Below are 17,899 nucleotides of genomic sequence, written 5' to 3' on the forward strand. Positions count from 1 at the left end.
GTCAAACTCAAGACCCAGGGGCTGAATTCAGCCTACAGGGTGTTTAGATCTGGCCTGCAGGGCTGCCCTGGAAACAGCAAAGGACCAGTCTGTGGTGCCTTTGCCAGAGAAAATGGGGCTTGGGAGGGCCGTGTGCAGCCTTTGCAAGCTCCATTTTTGGCTGTGATGGCCTCCTGGCAGCAAAAATGGAGCTCTGGAGGGCCGTGCACTCAGACCTCCATAGGCATCCCTGACACGAGTCATGTCAAGCTAGCCATGTCCACCCTGGTCTCACACACACAGCTTCCCCCCCAGGTGGTCAAGCACAATTTCGACATGATCCCCCATGGGCTAGAAAAACTCCCAGGTCCCTCCCAGCCCTCTGAACCGACGTTCTATGGCTCAAGAGAGACGAGAGGAACTTTCCAGTGGTGGAAGAAAGCAACGGTGCCCTTTACAACATATTCCATCACTCTCTGGAATTTTAAGAATGCAAGGCCGACGGAATTGCAGCCAGAGAGGGAGGGACAGGAGGGGAAAAACAAGGTTGAGAATCTACCCTCATCCTGTAAGATAATCCTTTCGGGCCAGATAAATCAGACACAATGAGGGCTGTTCTCATGACCTTGCCCCAGCCTTCTTCAAACAGTTCCCCCCCTGCACCCCCAAATTCCTGTTTATTAACTAGTGATGCAATCGGTATCTGGAAATAATGGTTTCCTTTGGAGGTAAAGAGAGCAGAGAAAGTATCCCAAGAGAAATACGGCCATTTCCCAGACTTAAGACCAAGGGCAGAAATGATGCTCTCCTCCAATTTTAGTCTGATGACAACCACAACTTTTCCCAGCTGTACGTTCTTCAAAAGTGATGTAACTCCATTCTTTTAAATACAGGGAGTCCCCGATGTACAACAGCTCATTTAGTGACTGTTCAGAATTACAACAATGCTGAAAAAATGTGACTTAAGACCGGTTTTCACACTGCTGCAGAATCCCCATGGTCACGTGATTAAAATTCAGCTGCTTGACAATTGCTTCATATTTATGACAGTGGCAGGGTCCTGGGATCATGTGATCAGCTTTTGTGACCCCCCGACCAGCAAAATTCACTTAACAAATGTCTCACTTAGCAAGAAAAAAGTTTACTGGTTGTAAACTTACAACCCTCGCAGTTGAAAGTCAAGGACTACTTGTAACTTCCTTACTCTACCTTTGTGCCTTCTCAGAGGTATCTGAAATGGAACTGTACCACCCAGTAGCCCTGGCAAGGGAAGAAGACGGGTAAATTGTAACCCAATGTTCTTCAGAAGGCCACTGAATTGGGAGAGAAGGATGACAACAATATGAAGTTAGATGCTTGCTTACTCTGTGTTAAAGAACGCAAGGCAGTTGTCCCTCCAAAAACAGGACCATCCAAGATGGCAAATCCAGTTTTGACCAGGACAACGAGTGAAAACATTTCCTATATCTCTTAACACAACCACCTCTTTGCTTGAAATTTTCCATAGAAGATTTTCAGTAGCATTCAGACAGAGCTGCTGAACTTATCCACAAAAACACAACCAAGAGAAAAATCTTTGGATCAAATCAATCTAATCTACATGCAGGTAACTTTCTGAAACCAAGGGCCATATCTGAAGGAGGGGAGGAGCATATAAAAACTGAAAGTTCCAGAGTTGTTATTCAATGCTGTGAAGCTGAAGAAGGGGAAGGTTGAAGGAATAGGTTCCAAGTGGACCATGACATGGTCTTCAGCTTATGTATTTGGGCAGTGTTTCTTGACCTTGGGAACTTGAAAATGTGTGGACTTCAACTCCCAGGTGGCTGGGGAATTCTGGGAGTTGAAGTCCATGTTCATCGTCAACTTTCCAACGCCGAGAAACAATGTGTTCTCTAACAAGATCTTCAAGAACCGCTTGTCCGAGAATGTTATGTTCAATGACATGACTTCTTAACAGTAGAAACAGGCTATACTTACCCGTCTAGTTGTTCCTCTCCGTTGATATATCGCAGGTTCTTCAAAAACGACAAGGACACCAAAGCGTGAGAATGGCGGATCTTCACATATCCAGTCACTGTTTCTATCAACCCCATGAAATCCTCCAGCTCAGAGGCGATATTGTCTGCAGGGAGAGGGGGGGGGGAAATCCAAGAGTGGGAGGAGTGATAAATCCTCCTCCTTTTGAAATTTTTGTTTGTACCACAATTAGCTTCATCGGCTTAAGAGCGGCCTTCCAAGAATGTCAACACTTTGCTGTGCAACACACCTAGGCAAGCCAGCAGCCGGAATGCCAAACTAAATGCCACTTCAATTTAATCTAGTTAATTTTTCGGCTGGCGCAATGGCTATCCGTTCCCTTCAATGTTGGTTGCTAATGCCAGCGTTGCATTCTGAGCTTTCAACAGCTGATGTTTTGGCAAGTTTCTCTTGGGCAGTTGTAAATCTAAGCCTTCAGGAAGCCACAGCTCCTGTGATGTCTAGTGACAGATGGAAACGTTACCGCATTACTCCTAGCCAAAATTGTCCCATTGAGGAGAGCCTGAACTCATGCCTCAAGGTAGCAGACCATTCTAGGCAAGATAAGTGGGTGGTTTTTCCTCATCCATGTGTAGAAAGCTCCAAACAGTAGTAATAGCATTTAGACTTATATACCAGTTCATAGTACTTTTACAGCCCTTTCTAAGCAGTTTACAGAATCAGCATATTGCCCTCAACAATCCAGGTGCTCATTTGACCCCCCTCAGAAGGATGGAAGGCTGAGTCAACCTTTGAGCTGGGTTTGAGATTTGAACTGCTGAACTACAGCTGGCAGTTAGCTGAAATAGCCTGCAGTGCTGCACTCTAACCACTGCACCACCCTGGCTCCCCATTGGAACTTATCTTCTCTGGGAACTCAGGACAAAAAGTCACAAGTAGAACTCCCAAAGGTGTTTTTCCAAAGGCAACTGGACTTTCTTGTTTGTTTCTCCTCCTCGAAAACATTTTGCTTCTCATCCAAACATCTTTGCTTTCTGAAGACAACTGAAGAAGCTTCATGGATGAGAAGCAAAATGTTTTCAAGGGGGGAAAATACTCTAAGAAGGTCTGGTTGCCTTTTGCTGGCACAACCATGACTTGGATGATTGAGAGTCCCCATAGCCATTTAACACATGGAAGCCCATCAAAGAGAGATCCAATCTAGAATTAAGGAAACGGCGAGAACAATTACTCAGTAGAACGGCTTCCCTTCAGAAACTGAGTGTGCTCGGTCTTTGGTGGTTTCAGGAGACCAGACAACCAGAATGTTGTCTAGAACAGGGGTCTCCAACCTTCCCGGGTTGATGGCCCCGAGCAAGGAGACAGGGCAAAGAGGGGGTGATTTTGTCGGGAGAGGTGGGTGCATGCGTGTGCCTGTGATGTTTATTTATTTATTTTATTCATTTGATTTTTATGCCACCCTTCTCCTTAGACTCAGGGCGGCTTACAGCATGTTAGCAATAGCACTTTTTAACAGAGCCCGCCTATTGCCCCACAATCCGGGTCCTCATTTGACCCATCTCGGAAGGATGGGAGGCTGAGTCAACCTTGAGCCAGTGATGAAATTTGAACCACTGACCTGCAGATCTAGAGTCAGCTTCCGTGGCCTGCAGTACAGCACTCTACCCACTGCACCACCCCGGCTCTTTGTTCACAGCAACACTTGCACAAGACGAGCCACAAGTGCTTGTAATGAGGCTCATGGGAGTGGGGCTACACCGCCATGATGCTTGTAGCGACACACAAGTAGGGCGATGTACACGTGCAAACGCAGGCACACTGGCAGGCTACTCACGTGGCCCAGGGGCAATTACGCCACCGTCCAGTAGTGGTCCGTGGCCCACAAGTTGGGGATGCTTGATCTAGAGTGTTATAGGGCAGTGATGGTGACACTTTTCCACATTGAGTGCCAAAAAGGAGGTGCACCTATGCGCATTTGGGCCAAAACATGAAAGAGGAGCTGCTTAGGAGATAGGTGCACATCGGAGAATGAACTTTTAGCTTCTGGTGTGCACATGAGCACCAGCCGGCTAGTCTTCCACTTACTGGTGCGCATGCGCCTGTGACAATCTGCTCATGCCAGAAAATAGAAGACCAGCTCATCCAGTTTCCAGTACTGCCATATGCACGAAGGCTACTTGCCATCCCAGTTACAGGATCGCCTGCTTGAACAGGGAGTTAGACTAGAAATCCCCCAAGCTCCTTCCAACTTTATTATTCTGCAATATCCTTTTCAGGAGTAGGTGCTAAACCCCGTCCCTATCAGTTTGTGTGTGCACGTGACTCTTCTGCACATGTGCAGAAGTATCCTGGGCGGGTGAGTGGAGTTTCTCACCACCGCTACCAGTTCACAGAACCGGTCTGAACTGGGATCAACCCACTGCTGGTCCTTTTCCTGTTAATTCACACTGTTTAATAAATGACAAGTAGATTGTCCATGATAAAGCGGGGGCTACTTCGCTGGGGCATAGAAACCAGGAGCAAACTGAGGTTCAAAGCTAACATTTCCCCGAGGTGGGTTTGCACGCAATAATAGGCCAGAATTCTTTAGCCTTCTGCCTTAGTCAAGAACACACTTCTTCTTCCTCGTTAATGCTTGCTCGTCTCTGCATATTTTTCCTACTTGATGGGCCTGGCTCGAGAAGAAAGTCAGTGCAATATTGTGACATGCAAAGTTTTAACTATACCTTGTTTTCCTGTGAATTCTCCAGCCAGCGATGTGCCCATGCCCCACGGGGGGAGTGGGGCAATTTCATTTTTAATGGGGGCAATTGGAATCTTGTTTAAACCAAGTTAATGGCCTTTTAGGCTTCCTCCCCAGGAGTAGTTCACTTTTTGAATAATAAGAATTATATGTCATGGGGGGGAGGGGGGGAGGGATTTTAGAGACAAAAAAGGTTGGAAACCACTGATCTAGACACTTCCAATTATAGCTTGCTTTATGGCTGGTATCTAGATCTCTTAATGCAGAGGTCTTCACGCTTGGCAAGTTTAAGACCTGTGTATTTCAACTCCCAGAATTCTCCTGCAGCATAGCTAGCCGGAGAATTTTGAGAGTTGAAGTCCAACAAGTCTTAAACTTGCCTAGTTTGGGGTCTCCTGTTTTAGCCCCTTCTGCTTCCAGACGAGAAAGAAGCAACCAGCACCAATTCACTGATCGTTCATTCTCAAGTGAACAAGCAGAGTCTCGATGCTTCGGTGATATACAATCCTTTTCAGCCAAATAAAGTTTCACCAAGATTAAGCCATCCGAGGGGGCCTTTTTGGGGAAATGGGAACAAACTCATATAAACGGGACAAGGCCCATGGGGGAAGGCTTACAGCAGGCAGCCGAACAGAGAGGAGGCGTTCCTTCCAGCCTCTTAAAAGGACCCGTCTGTTTCTTCTAAGCTCTTTGAGGAATTCAGGCATTTTAAGTTTCCCAGAAACTTTGCTATATGCACCAAATTCAAAGGAAATCAAACAGTGTTATTTCTGAGAGTGGGTTTCAGGTGAGCCAAGCCAATGAGAATGCTTCTTTTGCTGACTTTGCAATGAGACCCAATTTCTAAGCCAAAAGCTTATCTCAGACAGACTCTGGCAACTTTGCTGGCCGAGGAACTCTGGAAGTTGAAGTCCACGAGTCTCAAAGTGGCCAAGGTTGGAGACCCCTGGTCTATAGAGATTCTCAGCCATCCAGGTAGTCATGAGTGTCCGAAAGGTTTTTTTCCCCCCAAGAGGCAACTGGACCTTCTGATGTTTCTTTGAAGATGTTTCACTTCTCACCCAAGAAGCTTTTTCAGCTTCTCCAGAGCTAAAGAAGCTCCTTGGATGAGAAGTGAAATGTCTTCAAAGTCGTGCAAGGATGCTGCATTGTATAATGTTCGAAGGCATCATAGAAAGCCGCCACAGGGCTGCTTGACTTAAAACAGGGGAGCACAAAAGGGGGTGCCCAAAGCAGGGGCAGGGACAACTCTATGGTATTTGTGGGTTTCTAACTGATGAAATGGGTGCGTTATCAGCCTTCAAATCAAATGAACATTCTCTTTCTTCAGGTTGGGCCAACTGGGTTCCCTCTGAGGGAGGGAAAGAAGAAGGCAATGATGGGAGGGAGGGAAAAAGCAGGGAAGGGAAGTGAGAGGGGTGGGAAGGAAGAAAGGAGGGGGAGAGAGAGAGAGAGAGACTCAGAGAAAGGAAGGAAGAAGGAAGGAAGGAAGGAAGGAAGGAAGGAAGGAAGGAAAGAAAGAAAGAAAGAAAGAAAGAAAGAAAGAAAGAAAAACAACAGTTGGAATTTTCCCAGGAGATGATTCATCCCTCTGACAAATTGTTAACTAAACACTCATTTTCTGTTAAGACATGTACAAGACGTGGCCAACTCAGCGCTGAAAAATATCAAGGTGGAAATTCGGGTGCCAGGGTTTGAAGAGGGCATCATGTACACTGCAGAGAAATATTTGCCACTGGGCAAATAATTAGATTCACTGATGTGCCACCCAACACGAGTGAGACAATACGAATTTAGAAAATCCCTAAACCTTATCAAGACTATCAGTAAGCTGTCTTCTTTGTTTCCTCCTGGGAACTTTGATCTTGCTGCAATGCTACCTTGGGAATCTGTAGGCATTATTGGCGGAAAACTTATCGTATGAAGCACAAAGTGTTTTCCATGGCAAGTGAAAAGCATTCTTCAAATTATTTAAAAAGAACTTTATTTGTCTTGGTTTTTTTAAAAAAGAAACTAATGTATTTTAACCACTGAATAGCCAAAGGGAAACAAAGGGACAAATACAATTTATCAAGAATGAAATGCAGCGTTGACATATCTGCTGTTTATTTACTGTAAGTGTGTCTGTCTTGCAAATTCAGAATGTCCCCTCCGGGCACCATATATGCATTTTAACATGCTTCCCATGTGCTCTACAGTGGAGCGAGAGCAGTTGGGGTAACCATAAAACCCCACCTACGGTATCTGTAGCACGATATGCACTTTTGGAAGCTCATACAGGGGTGGTCACAGTCAGCCAGGGTTACCAACTCTTTAAACTCTCCCAATCAAGCGTAAACTTACTCCCACGGCGGATGTTGATAAGAAGGTTCCCTCTAATTTCGGTGCATCCCTGGAGTGTCTGTGCCGACGTGACGGAGTCAATCGTCATGATTTTGTCATCTGCACACACTTTGGGGCAGGGTCCCTCACAGGGGCTGCAGAACATGCTGGTAAAAGACAAAGGATAGGAAGAGATGACTATAAATGGCCCATCCATGAGCTGTGGCGGTACCAAGGTTGGAATGCAGCATTGCAGGCTAATTCTGCTGGCTGCCGGCAGTTCGATCCTGATCAGCTCAAGGTTGATTCCATCCTTCTAAAGTTGATAAAATCAGGACTCAGATTGCTGGGGGACAATAAGATGAGCCTGTAAACCGCTTAAAGAGGGCTGTGAAGCACTATGAAGTGGTATACAAGTCTTATTGCTATTGCTATTCTATTCCTATTCTATTGGCACGGTGGTGTAGTGGTTAGAATGCAGTACTTCAGGCTAGTTCTGTTGACTGCTGGCTGCCTGCAATTTGGCAGTTTGAATCTCATCAGGCTCAAGGGTGACTCAGCCTTCCATCCTTCTAAGGTGGGTCAAGTGAGGACCCAGACTGTTGAGGGCAACAGGGCTTTACAGCCCTCTCTAGGCGGTTTACAGAATCAGCCTCTTGCACGCAACAAGCCAGGTGCTCATTCTACCGAACTTGGAAGGATGGAAGGCTGAGTCAACCTTGAGCCTGATGAGATTCGAACTGCCAAATTGTAGTCAGCCAGCAGGCAGCAGAAGTAGCCTGCAGTCCTGCACTCTAACTACTGTGCCACCGCAACTGTTATAGGCTAGGCATACCTTCTTCCCGTAACCATTCAATATATACCATATTTTTCAGAGTAGAAGCCCCTTTCCCTCCCTAAAAGAGGCTGATAATTTGGGTGCATCTGTAAAGCCAGAGGAATACCTGGTAAGCAGATTCTTTTCCCTATTTTTCTCCCCCTAAACTAAGGTGCTTCTTATACTGTGGTGCATCTTATACTCCGAAAAATAGGGTAGTTTAGCCTGCAGACTCCTTATAATTTTACTTGCTCTTCTCTGCACATATCAATGCACACATACGCTGCTTTAGAGCCTCAGCCTCTTGCCCCCAACAATCTAGGTCCTCATCCAACCTTGGAAGGATGAAAGGCTGAATCAACCTTGATCTGCTCAGAATTGAACTATTGGAAGTACAAGTAGTGCAATTCATAGTCTTTTTGTCATAATTGAGCCCAAAATATGTTGCTAAGTGACACATTCATTAGTGAATGTTGTCCTATTTTACGATCTTTCTTGCCACTGTTGTAAAGTGAACCACTGTGGTTGTTAAGTTAGTAATGTGTGTGTGTGGGGGGGGAGTTTGCAAAGAATTTTTTATTTTTTCACTCCAATCACATATGTAAAATAATATACCATGAATCTTAAAATACAATACAATGATTACATTTTTTGAATTCGGTATTCATAATCCATCAAATGCTACCTGCTTTACATTTGACATCTGGACAAAAATATATATTCAAATTTCTTATATTTAAAAATCTATTAACTAATAGTTTTTTTAGGCTGCTTCTTTTCTAATTACATCTTTTATCTATCTATCTATCTATCTATCTATCTATCTATCTATCTATCTATCTATCTATCTATCTATCTATCTATTGATTTTATAAAATGGTTACATAAAACAAACATGAAACAGTGCACAGTGCATGTGCCCATCACCTAACAGACAAAACACCCCCCTTCACCACCACCACCCATTACAAGGGGGTTCAAAAAAAAAATTTGGTTTGTTTATCTGTATTTCCTTGGCTCTACCTTGCATTAGATATTACTAAAAGAGTGATTGCAGTTTATTTTTCACATTTACATCACAGATTCTACTCAACATATAACCTTTCACCTTATTCTATCGTACCATCAGCTTCTCCAATTTGTTTTCATCAAAATTGTTTAATCTTATTTCCATAATTTCAAAGTGTATGTGATCCACCATGTACCAGTACCAATTCGGTAATGTCCATTTTATAGACTCTTTCCAGCCCAATACCACTACTGCTTGAGCACTTTCCAATGCTGCATTTTTTATTTCCTTGAATTCTCCTAATTCTCTTTGTTTAATTAAAATCGCTATTTCTTTTGTAATTATCCAGTTGATATTTAACATTTTATTAATTTCGTTCTGCACTTCCTTCCAAAATGTCTGAATTTCTACACACTCCCAGAACATATGCATAAAGACAACATAGACAAAAGCACAGTGAGGGACTACCTGAGGGAACTCAACGAATACAAATCACCAGGGCCAGACGGACTTCACCCCAAAGTCCTAAAAGAATTGGCAGACACCATAGCGGAACCACTCCTCCTCATCTACCAAATATCCTGGATCACTGGAGACCTACCGGAAGACTGGAAGCGAGCTGACGTAGTCCCCATCCACAAAAAAGGCAAAAAGACCGACCCAGGTAACTACAGACCAATCAGTCTGACCTCTATACCTGGAAAAATACTGGAGAAAACAATCAAAAAACAACTTACCCACTTCCTAGAAACAAACAAGATCATATCCAATAGCCAGCATGGATTCATCAGAAACAAATCATGCCAAACCAATCTCATATCATTTTTCAACACCATAACCAAGTCAGTTGACCAACGCAACTCAGTGGACCTCATATACTTGGACTTCAGTAAGGCTTTCGATAAAGTCGACCACAATCTCCTAATCCACAAAATGGAGTAGATTACTACACATGTAGATGGATAAACAGTTGGCTGACCAACCGCACCCAACGAGTTGTCCTCAACAGCACCAAATCCACATGGAAAAAAGTAGACAGTGGAGTACCACAGGGCTCTGTCCTGGGTCCTGTACTCTTTAACATCTTCATCAACGACCTGGACGAGGGAATAAAAGGGGAACTAATAAAATTTGCAGATGACACCAAGTTGGCGGGGGTAGCCAACACCCTTGAGGACAGGCTCAGAGTACAAGAAGACCTAGACAGACTATCACAGTGGGCCCATACCAACAAAATGAGGTTCAACACCGACAAATGCAGAGTCCTCCACCTCGGCAAAAAGAACCCTAGACACACATACAGCCTGGGAGATACCCCACTCAGCAGTAGTGACTGCGAAAGAGATCTTGGAGTCTTGGTGGACAATCAACTAAACATGAGTCAGCAATGTGCAGCAGCAGCCAAAAAAGCCAACTCAATCCTAAGCTGCATCAACAGAGGAATACGCTCCAAGACCAGGGAAGTACTAATACCACTCTACTATGCCCTGGTCAGACCCCACCTGGAGTACTGCATCCAATTTTGGTCACCTCACTACAAAAAAGACATCGAAACTCTGGAGAAGGTGCAAAAAAGAGCAACCAAAATGATTAGGGGACTCGAAACCAAGACTTACGAAGAGAGATTGAGAGAATTGGGCATGGACAGCCTAGGAAAAAGAAGGTCTAGAGGGGACATGATAGCAGTTTACAGATACTTGAGGGGTTGCCACGGTGAGGAGGGGGTCTCTTTATTCCCCAGGGCACCAGAGGGCCAGACGAGGAACAATGGTTGGAAGCTGACCAAGGAGAGATTCAACCTGGAAATAAGGAAGAACTTCCTGACGGTCAGAGCGATCAACCAATGGAACTGCCTGCCAGGGGAGGTGGTGAACTCCCCAACTCTGGACACCTTCAAGAGGAGATTGGACTTCCATTTGGCTGGGGTGCTGTAGGGTTTCCTGCTCAGGCAGGGGGTTGGACTCGATGACCTAACGGTCCCTTTCAACTCTATTAATAAAATAAAAATAATAAAAATAAAATAAAAAGATTCCCTTCTTTTGGCAACCATGCCAACAATTACCCTTCTCTTTCCCCTGGAAGTGTGCAAGTTGTGCCGGTGTATAATACCATTTGTGTAAGATTTTCCTTCTCATCTCTTTAACTCTTGTATTTTTAATCTTATGTATATTTTCTACTATTTCTTTCATTTCACTTTCATCTATTTGTAAATAATTTTGCCAGCATCTTGTCAAACTTTTTATTACTTCCTCTTCCACTTGTAATAACATTCTATATATGTTACTAGCTTGGGCTTTTGTCTCATTGATCTTTTCTTTTATTATTTTTTCTAAACAATTTTCTTCTCGCAAGAAAGCTTCTTTATTCTCACTTTTATTTAAGTATTTGCTTATTGCATTAATCTGCAGCCATTTCTGTTGACCAAGCCACCATTCCAACCGAGTTCTGCTAACTCTTCCATCCTTCTCATATAATTGTTCAATTCTCGTTATCCCTTTGCTATTTAATACTTTTATAATTCTGCTTAAATTAACATCGTAACTTGTATTCAATACGTGTAACGTTGATAATTTGGAATTTCTAGTTCCACATTTTCCCTGCCATTTGGGCCATATTTCTAAGCATGCTTTCAGAGGTCGGTTAAATTATTAATCTCTATTCTACTCCAATTTTTAAATAATAGCTCTTTATTATTTATATTATTAATTTCCTTTTCCAATTTCACCCACTTCTTTTCCCCCCATAACTGTAATTCCATTAATCTTTCTATTTGAAATGCTTCTCTATATAATACTAAGCACGGGCTCCCCCATCCCCCCTCTTTCTCGTGGGCAAACTGCCATTTTTTTCTTATTCTAGGCCTTTTGTTTCCTTCAATCCAAAAATTTAATTTACTATCCCATTCTCTCAGTTTTGCACCAGGAAAAGTGCCTGGTAAAACCTGAAATAAATACATCATTTTTGGTATTATCATCATTTTAAGGGCTCTGATCTTGGCAATTCTTCCCAACCTTTTCCCCCTCCAATTTTTTATCTGCTTCTGAATTCTCTTCCATATTAAATTATAGTTGGCTGTCGCAATTTTAATCGGATTCTTAAACAACCAAATTCCTAAATATTTCATTTTTTTACATCCTAGTTTCAATTATCTCCGATTTCTCTATATTAACCATAAGTCCCGATTGGTCTTTAAATTCCTGGAGCAAGATCATTATTCTTTTCATCATTTGAATTGGGGTTTCAGACATCACTATAGCATCATCTGCAAACAGATTTAATTTCAATTCGAATTTTCCTAGTTTATAACCTCTCCATTCCTTATCATTTCTAATTTTGTTTGCTAAAACCTCAATTGCCAATGCAAATAACATTGGGGATAATGGGCAACCCTGCTTAGTTCCATTCTGAATTTTAATCATCTCTGTTCTATTGCCATTTACTCTAATATAAGCTATATTATCCTTATAAATTGTTTCTATAATTCTACAAAATGAATCTCCCATATTTAAATCTTTACATAATTGAAACAAGTAATCATGGTTGACTTTATCAAAGGCTTTGTACACATCTAGCTTTAAAATACCTAATTTTCTTTTGGTATTGGTAGCATGGTGTATAACATTAACCACGTTTCTAATTGGTTCATAAATCTTTCTTCCTTTAACAAATCCATATTGGTCTTCTCCAATTACCTTTGGTAAGATATTCTCTACCCTGTTTGCCAATATTTTCATAAATATTTTGTAATCCTGGTTAAGTAAGCTGATTGGGGCGATAGGAACTTGGGGTCCATTAAATCACGATCCGGCTTTGGGATAGTTATAATTTCTGAGATTTTCCACGACTGTGGAGATTCAAAGGTCTCAATTACATTATTAAACAATTTTTCCAAATGCGGTAGTAATTCATTCTTATAAGTCTTATAATATTCACCAGTAAAACCATCTGGGCCTGGGGCTTTAGCAGGTTTCAACCCTTTAATAACTCTAGATATCTCATCATTTGTTATTCTTGCATTTAAAATTTGTCTATCTTCTTCCGTTAATTTCTCATTAACCTCTATAGTTTGCAATGTAATATGTTCTTTTTTGTATAAATTCCCATAAAAATCACTCATTATTTTTTCCATTTCTGCATTACTACGTTTTATTGCACCTTCCTTATCCTTTAAAGCAGAGATATGGGATTTCTCTTTTCTTTTTTTCAAATAATGTACCATTTGTTTCATTGATTTGTTCCCCCATCCCATGATTCTCTGTTTTACAATCACCTTCATTTTATTCCATCTCTCTTCCTCAAGAGATTGTAATTTCTTTTTCTTAGATAATAATAATATATTCCAGGCTCTATTTCTTGTAATTTTCAAAGTCTGTTGGATTAAATCTATCTCTTTTAATAGACTTTCTCCTTCAGCTTCCCAGGATTTCCTAATAAAAGCTTCGGTGCTAATACAATTACCTCTCATAACAGCCTTGTGTGTATCCCAAACTATTGTTTGCTTAGTTTCACCCGTTGCGTTAATACTAAAGAATTCACTCAATTCCTTTTGTAATTTGAGTCTATTTTTCTCACTAGCCGAAACCACAGGGTTATATCTCCAAATCCTTTGTTGCCTACCAACATCCATTTCAATCACTGCTAACAGTGGGGCATGGTCTGATAACCAAATGCTTTTAACTTCTGCTTTCTTAAGATGTACCCCCCGTTTTGTTGATTAATATATAATCAATGCAACTAAATTTATTGTGTCTTGCCGAATAAAATGTATCCCTGTTTACTATGTTTTCATGGAGGTCCATCATATTAATTTTATTTAAATGTAACTTTTTCTTTTCTCCCCTCCCTGCTGTTAATTCCAAGTTGAAAAGGCCTGCTAAAATCACTGTGCCTTCCGCAAAATTATCTAATTTACGCTTTACATTCATTATAAATTGTTTTGCATTTACATTGGGGGCATAGATTACTGCTAAAGTTACTGGCTTATTATTTATTTTCCCCTTAATAAATAGCATTCTACCGTCTTTGTCTCTTTTAATATTAATTAATTGAAATAATATTCTTTGATTAATCAAGATGGCGACTCCTCTGCTTTTTGCCGTCCCTATCGACTCGTAGACCCGTTGCCACTCGCTATTGGTAACTAATTTATCTGATTTTTTCCTCCCTTTATGAGTTTCTGATAAAAATAAAATATCAGCTCTACTATCCCTAGCCAGCTTCATAATTCTATAGCGTTTTTTCTGTGATGAAAGACCATTTACATTCAACGACAATATCACTGTTTCACCCATTTTACATAGTTTTAAGTGTATTTCCCCCTCCTGCAAAACAGAGCCTGTTGGAAAGATAATTGTTAATTATTATGAACCCCCACCCTAGTGCCCCTTCCCTTGAACCCCCCCCCCAAGGGGAGGCAACGAAAAGAATTTTCGTTATTCAAGAGGCACTCCTGAATTCGCGTTCCACTAGAGACCTCCCCCATCTCTCCCCTTTTAATACAGTAAAGAAAGACACCCCCCTCCTTCCCTCTTTTCCCCTTGTTGATTAGCGTAAAATACACAAAGAAGAAGTTAGTTAGTTGAGAACAATAATACCATGTTAGCAGATCAGCTCGGTTCAGTTCAGTTCATTATTTCTTCTTCTGGCGCTTTATTCTTGGTTCTTCTCTTTTTTCCTTTTCTTGGAGTAATTCAAGTTCCTTTTGTAGAGCTGCAATTTTTCATTTTTTCTTTGTTCTGCTGCACGAGTTGGTTGGAGTGTAAACAAATCCTCTTCTCCTCTTCCGTCTCTTCCATCTCCATCTCCTACTGCTGGCTTGCCCTTCGATGTTGATGCCTGGAAAATTACATTCGAATCGATCCCCAGCTGTTTGAAGCAGATTCTTCCCCTCATCCAGAGATCTCGCCTGGAAAACTTTGGAATCTTTAAAAACAATTGCTGTAGCAGGATAACGCCATGTAAAACGGATTCCTTTTTCATATAGTTGGGACGTGACGCCTCTCATTTGGTTTCTCATCTTAAGTGTTTCTGCAGACAGATCTTTTAAAATGCGTATTGGAGTGGCTTTATAATGTAAATTTGAAATCTGCTTTAGTTCTCTGAAAATTTCTGCTGCTCTCCTTTCCGAATTAAATCTTACGATAACATCTTTTTGATCTCCTTGACTCCGAGAACCAAATGCCCAATGTGCTCTTTCAAATTCACCTGGATCGCTTTTAATGTTGTTTTCACCAAACCATTGTTGAATTGCTTGGATAAGATGTTTACCCTCAGCAAAATCTTGTTTGAATCCCCTCAGGCAGAGATTAGCTCTTCTTTGTCTGTCCTCCAAGTTAATTATACGTAATTCCTGGTGACTTTTCCCCTCCTCCAGTTTCACAATTCTCTGATCTTGTGTTTTCGACTGTTCTTTTAAGTCTGCTACGCCAGCACCAACGGCAGCTATTTCCTTTTTCATGTCTTGGAGCAGCTGCCCCATATTAGCAAATGCCATTAACAATGAATCCATTTTTCCCTCCAGCTCCGTAGTAGTCGCCATCTTTCCTTTGTTCTCAGTTTTTCCCCTACTCACGTTTAAAACTGGAACTTGCTCCTTCTTTCCCTCTTTTTTGTAAAGTTTTCAAAAGCTCCGTTCAATTCGCTCCCCCTCAATCCGCTTTTCACCAAGCTAGAGAGGGCTGTCAGGGGTTAACTTTCACTTTTCCTAATTCACATTAGGGAGCTCTCTGTAGATGCGTCTATCTAATTCGACGCATGCGCAAATTCCTTTTCTAATTACATCTAATCATTTAGGCCGTTGTGCTTCAGACTTCTCCATATATCCTAATATCAATTTCATGTATATTTCTTACCATTACTTTTATTGTACCGTATTTTCCGGCGTATAAGACGACTTTTTGACCCCTGAAAATCTTTCCAAAGTGTGGGGTCGTCTTGTACGCCGGATACTGATTCCATAGCACCGTTCCCCGTAGGCTACGCCCACGCAGACCAAAATACCGCCCCACGCGCCCTTTTCCATGGGCGCGCAGTCTCCATCCCCCTGCCAGCCCATGGGGGTCGGGGGCGGGTAGGCGCCGACAGTAGAAGGTGCTGCCCCCGCCCGATCCGCTCCCTCGCCTCCTCTTCCGCCGAAAGAAATGCGCCAAGCCTTGCATTGCTCCACCCTGCTTCGTCCTGCCTGTAATCCTCCGTTGTGTTTTCGGGGGGGGGGGGGGGGAGCAGCGGGAAAATCCTGTGCTGGCCAGGAAAGCCGGGTTTGCTTTCCATGATAGCAGCATGCCTTTTAAACACGCTGTTTCCTGGACCTCTTTCCTGGGGGGGGGGGAGGGGAGTGGCCTCCTCCCCACCCACCCAGGAAAATGTTGCAAGAAAGCAGCGTGTTTAAAAGGCGCGCTGCTTTCACGGAAAGCAAACCCGGCTTTCCTGGCCAGCACAGGGCTTTCCCACCGGTTCCCCCCGAAAACACAACGGAGGTCCAGGATGACAGGCGAAGCGGGGTGGAGCAATGCGAGGCTCAAGCTGGTACCGGAAGACCTCCGTTGTGTTTTCTGCTGGGGGTGGGGGGCAGGAGGACCTTCATGGCTTTTCCGGGCAGCTGGCTTGAGCCTTGTGCATGTCAGCAAAGTCGGAGACGTGGAGAGAAAGGAAAGAGAGGGAGGGATAGAGGAGAGGAAAGAAGGAGGGAGGGAGGGAAGGGAGAGAAAAATGAATGAGAGGGGGAGAGAAAGGGAGGAAGAGAGGAAGGAATGAAGAGATAAATATAAAGGGAGAGAGGGAGGGGAAGGAAGGAAAAGAAAAAGAGAAAAAAGTGGAAGGAAGAGAGAAGGAAAGAAAGGGAGAGAGAAAGAGAGAAGACAGGAAGGAAGAGAGAGTGAGAGAGGGAAAGAAAGAAAGAGTGAGAGAGGAGAGAGGAAGGAAGAGAGAGAGAGTGAGAGAGAGGAAGAAAGCAAGAGAGATAAAGGAGTGGAAGGAAGAGAGAGGGAGAGAGAAATGATAGAAAAAAGGGGGGAAGAGAAATGAGAAAATGATTGAGGCAGAGAATGACAGGAAAGAGAGAGAAATAGAGAGAGAAGTGACTCTTGATTTAAAGCATATGGTAAAAGCACTTAAATAATAACAGAGAAAAAAAACCCCAGCCCTCACCTGTTTTTATTAATAGTTATGTTTTTGGATTTGCTGGTTGTTTTAGTTTTAATAGTAATAGAGTTTGGTTTTGTTTTATTATTAATTTATTTTAATAAAAAAATAGAGATTTTATTTATTTATTTATTTATTTATACTTCTATGCTGCCCAGTCCCAAGGGGACTGCCGCTCAGACACTATACTTTTCCGCCGCTTCTTTCTTCTCCGCCTCGCCTCCGCTACTCCCGCTGCCACCTTTGCTCTCCCCGCCGGGGGTAGTCTTATACGGCGAGTATATCTCAAATTCTATATTTTAACTAGAAAAGTTAGGGGGTCGTCTTATACACCCAGTCGTCTTATACGCCGGAAAATACGGTAGTTGCCCTTTAAAAAAAAAGAAAGAAACCAGAATTCCCAATCATGTCATCTAAATCCTAAATTTTATCTAACTTTTGTAGGGCTCAAAAGTATATCAATGCAAGAAGGGAGGGAAATCCAAATAGTTTATCACATATATCCTAATTAGCCCAATTAATAATAATTTCTTTTGGTAAGTAAATAAAAAATAAAGAAATTAAAAAGAAGAAAAAAAGGAGAAAGAAAAAAGAAAACAAAAAGAATAGAAGGAAAAAAACTTTCCCCCTTTTCTTTCATGTATTTTTTTCTTTCTAAAGCCAATTAAATCATCATACCAGATTTATCACTGTAAATCCAGTAGAATCATCATGCCCTGCTCTGATTGTATCACTGCAAACCCAGTGGAATCGTTGTGCCCTGTTTCTATAAAAATGTCTGCAAAAATCATTGGAACCATCAATAAAACCTACTCCATTTTATGGGATAATGAATCAAATAAAAAATCACATACCCTATAAATCACTGTAACCCCAGTAGAGACATCATGCCCTCTCTATTTATATCAGTCTA

At 42.2% G+C, this 17,899-nt stretch overlaps 1 protein-coding gene across 3 annotated transcripts in view; it reads right to left on the minus strand.

The window, feature by feature from the left end:
* Nucleotides 1-17,899, minus strand: part of IGF1R (insulin like growth factor 1 receptor) — a 449,624-nt gene that overhangs the window by 102,269 nt on the left and 329,456 nt on the right. For all 3 annotated transcript variants that reach the window (XM_070762987.1, XM_070762988.1, XM_070762986.1), the window contains exons 4-5: nucleotides 7,043-7,188; nucleotides 1,957-2,101 (exon numbers count right to left, since the gene is read on the minus strand). In XM_070762987.1, the coding sequence (XP_070619088.1) occupies nucleotides 1,957-2,101; nucleotides 7,043-7,188 (291 nt within the window). The remainder of the gene's footprint in view (nucleotides 1-1,956; nucleotides 2,102-7,042; nucleotides 7,189-17,899) is intronic.

Source organism: Erythrolamprus reginae, chromosome 10 (assembly GCF_031021105.1).
Source record: "Erythrolamprus reginae isolate rEryReg1 chromosome 10, rEryReg1.hap1, whole genome shotgun sequence".
Classification (NCBI taxonomy): domain Eukaryota; kingdom Metazoa; phylum Chordata; class Lepidosauria; order Squamata; family Dipsadidae; genus Erythrolamprus; species Erythrolamprus reginae.